The sequence below is a fragment of the Trypanosoma rangeli genome (genome assembly GCF_003719475.1).
Source record: "Trypanosoma rangeli strain AM80 chromosome Unknown Tra_15.4_contig_00392, whole genome shotgun sequence".
Taxonomy (NCBI): Eukaryota; Euglenozoa; class Kinetoplastea; order Trypanosomatida; family Trypanosomatidae; genus Trypanosoma; species Trypanosoma rangeli.
Window position 1 is genome coordinate 1 of NW_021706138.1, and position 2,427 is coordinate 2,427.

The 2,427-nt window shown below is 54.8% G+C and overlaps 3 protein-coding genes across 3 annotated transcripts in view, besides 1 other annotated feature; all 3 read left to right on the forward strand.

Annotated features, from left to right (window-relative positions):
* Window positions 1–163: 163 nt before the first annotated feature.
* TraAM80_08243 (uncharacterized protein) lies at window positions 164–799 on the forward strand (the record flags this gene model as incomplete). Its single annotated transcript, XM_029384997.1, has 1 exon — window positions 164–799. One exon carries the CDS (start codon window positions 164–166, stop codon window positions 797–799), a length of 636 nt encoding a protein of 211 aa, XP_029235137.1.
* A 121-nt stretch (window positions 800–920) lies between these two features.
* TraAM80_08244 (uncharacterized protein) lies at window positions 921–1,295 on the forward strand (the record flags this gene model as incomplete). Its single annotated transcript, XM_029384998.1, has 1 exon — window positions 921–1,295. One exon carries the CDS (start codon window positions 921–923, stop codon window positions 1,293–1,295), a length of 375 nt encoding a protein of 124 aa, XP_029235138.1.
* A 618-nt stretch (window positions 1,296–1,913) lies between these two features.
* Window positions 1,914–1,979: a microsatellite.
* A 383-nt stretch (window positions 1,980–2,362) lies between these two features.
* The window catches only part of TraAM80_08245 (uncharacterized protein), a gene marked incomplete at both ends in the record, with an annotated part of 399 nt that continues 334 nt past the window's right edge, over window positions 2,363–2,427 (forward strand). Inside the window, one exon of the mRNA XM_029384999.1 lies at window positions 2,363–2,427. This exon is cut by the window's right edge and continues 334 nt beyond it. Within this exon, the coding sequence (XP_029235139.1) occupies window positions 2,363–2,427 (65 nt within the window).

Here is a 2,427-nt window from a genome sequence, read left to right on the forward strand (position 1 = left end):
GTTCACTATGTATGGAGTCGGGTGAATTACGGTTTGTCCTCAGTGAGCTGTAGAATGAAGGGAGGCCTTCCTTACTGCGGATCAAACACCTGCTGCACACGAGTCCATCACGGATTACTTGAGGAAGGTGGGAGACGTTGCCAATAAGCAGGTATTAACGTACATGGGCGGTGACAGACGCTACAGCGCCTATTATCAGAAGGATAACGACAAGAAGTGTTATGTAGGAGTTGCTAAGCCATCGTTGAACTGCATTTTTGAGTGGAATCAAGGGCTGTTTGAGGACGCGAATGTGAAATATCGTGGTGTTCCGTTTTACAGAGGTTCACTGCACTCCCTCGCTGGCGCAGGCCCACTGAACGGGTACGAGTCCTACTGGCACCATGGTTACCCTGCGCACGGCCAATTGTATTTAATATCTCGCCTGGATACGAAGGGGGGAAGTGCGACGGCAACGTGGTACGACGGGGCAGCCTATGCCTTCAAGGACTCTGATATGCCTTCTGCGGCATTCGGCATTGTCTGTGAGGTGCAAGATGTAATTACTACGGCGACGACGGAGGCCCCGACCACGACGACGACGGAGGCCCCGACACGACGACGACGGAAGCCCCGACCACGACGACGACGGAAGCCCCGACCACGACGACGACGGAGGCCCCGACCACGACGACGACGGAGGCCCCGACACGACGACGACGGAAGCCCCGACCACGACGACGACGGAAGCCCCGACTACGACGACGACGGAAGCCCCGACAACGACGACGACGGAGATGGTGGTGTCGTGGGCGCATGAGCACTGGCGCGTCATTCTTCTTGTCCTACTTCTGTTGCTTTTCGCCGTGCTTGCACTGATTGTCATCATCTGCTGCTGTTGCCGCCGTCGCACCGATGATCAATCCAAGGGGGTGACGCCCATGGAATTGCGGGAATTGAGCGACAAGGCGTTGTATGGAGCCCAACGGAAGCAGAACGGCGGCTCGGGCGTGTCTGAGGACCCCGTTGTTCCCATGCGTCCTTCCCGTGAGCAGCAGCATGTGTCGCCGCGAAATTCCTGGATATCACCTTCGAAACATGCAGTACATTTTGAGTCTTCGCCACTTCTACCACCCGCAGCAGATGGTACCCAGTCATTTCAGGATCCAGAAGCCACGATGGCGGGAGCGTTGCATTGGGCAGTTTTGCAAGTGTGGAGTTTCCAAGGGGCGAGGAGATTGCTGAAAGCGCAGATGATGCCTCTCTTGGGAATACTAGGAGAGTGCGGCGCGGTGGGATCGTCGGAAACGTGGTGAATGGGGATGATCTGGATACAATGGAGTTGCAATAGGCACGCGCATTGTGGGGTTTTCATTGGGGTAGGGATGTGGGCAGCGCGTGGCTTGTGTAGCAATGCTGCTGTGCCCGGTGATAGCTGTGTGTTTACGCGGGGTGGGCTTGGGGTTGGACGAAGTTGTGTTCGTAAAAATAGCATATTGTTTTGTTTTTGTGTGTGCGGTCATCAATCATGACGCATTTAGTAGGATACGATAAATGAATGTGAATGTTATTAGAGCTGGCGCATGTGCACAATACGCGTCTACTTTTCGGTTTAGTTTTTGTTTCTCTGTTGGGTGGCTGCGCGGTTCCCGGGTCAGCTCTCCACGCGGTGGACGGTGCGAGGCGCAAGCGGGCGGAGCCTCTGCAAGAGCGGAGTCCGGTGGACTGGCGCCATCGCCCGCACCGCCACTGTATTTATTGTTTAATGATGCCCTTCTGTTGTGTTTTTCGTTTATCAATAAGCATGCCGGCGATGGTGCGAATTGGGGGCGCAAAGAGGAAGGTGCGAGGGTCGCCGCTATGAAGTGGGCGGAGGACAATAACATTCGACTGCCTCTCACGTGCGCCATTTTTTCTTATTTACCGCCGGTCTTTTTTTTTTGACTTTATTTTATCTTTTATTTTTTTTTTGTTAGCTGTTTTTTTTTGTTTGTTTTGTTGAGTTCTTTGTTTACGCCCTGTGCGCTGGGTTGTGGTGGTGGACGCTTCTTTCTTTGCGCTTGCGGCGCCGCTACTTTGTATGCGGTGGACCACGCTACTTTTCTGTGTTGTGCCTTTTTTTTTTTTGTGTGTGGTGATCAGTGAGTGTCGGCGAAGGTGGAGGAAGGCGCCTCCGTGCAGGCGGTGGAATGCCGCGGAGTTCTGCCCGTGACGAACTGCTGCGCCGAAATTTCTATGGCATGTTTCTCCATTTTGTTGGCTACCACGCTGCGAAACTGGCGTGGCATGAGTAGCGCTCATGCCGTCCGCCTGCGTCGGGCAGCAGGTCACCGCTTACTTCGGTGGGCCGCAATTCCGTTGTGCGCATGGGGGCGGGGGTGGGATGCCCTGCGCGGGTTCTGCCCTGCCCCATTTGAGGGCCACGCAGAGCATTGAGCAAGTGGCATA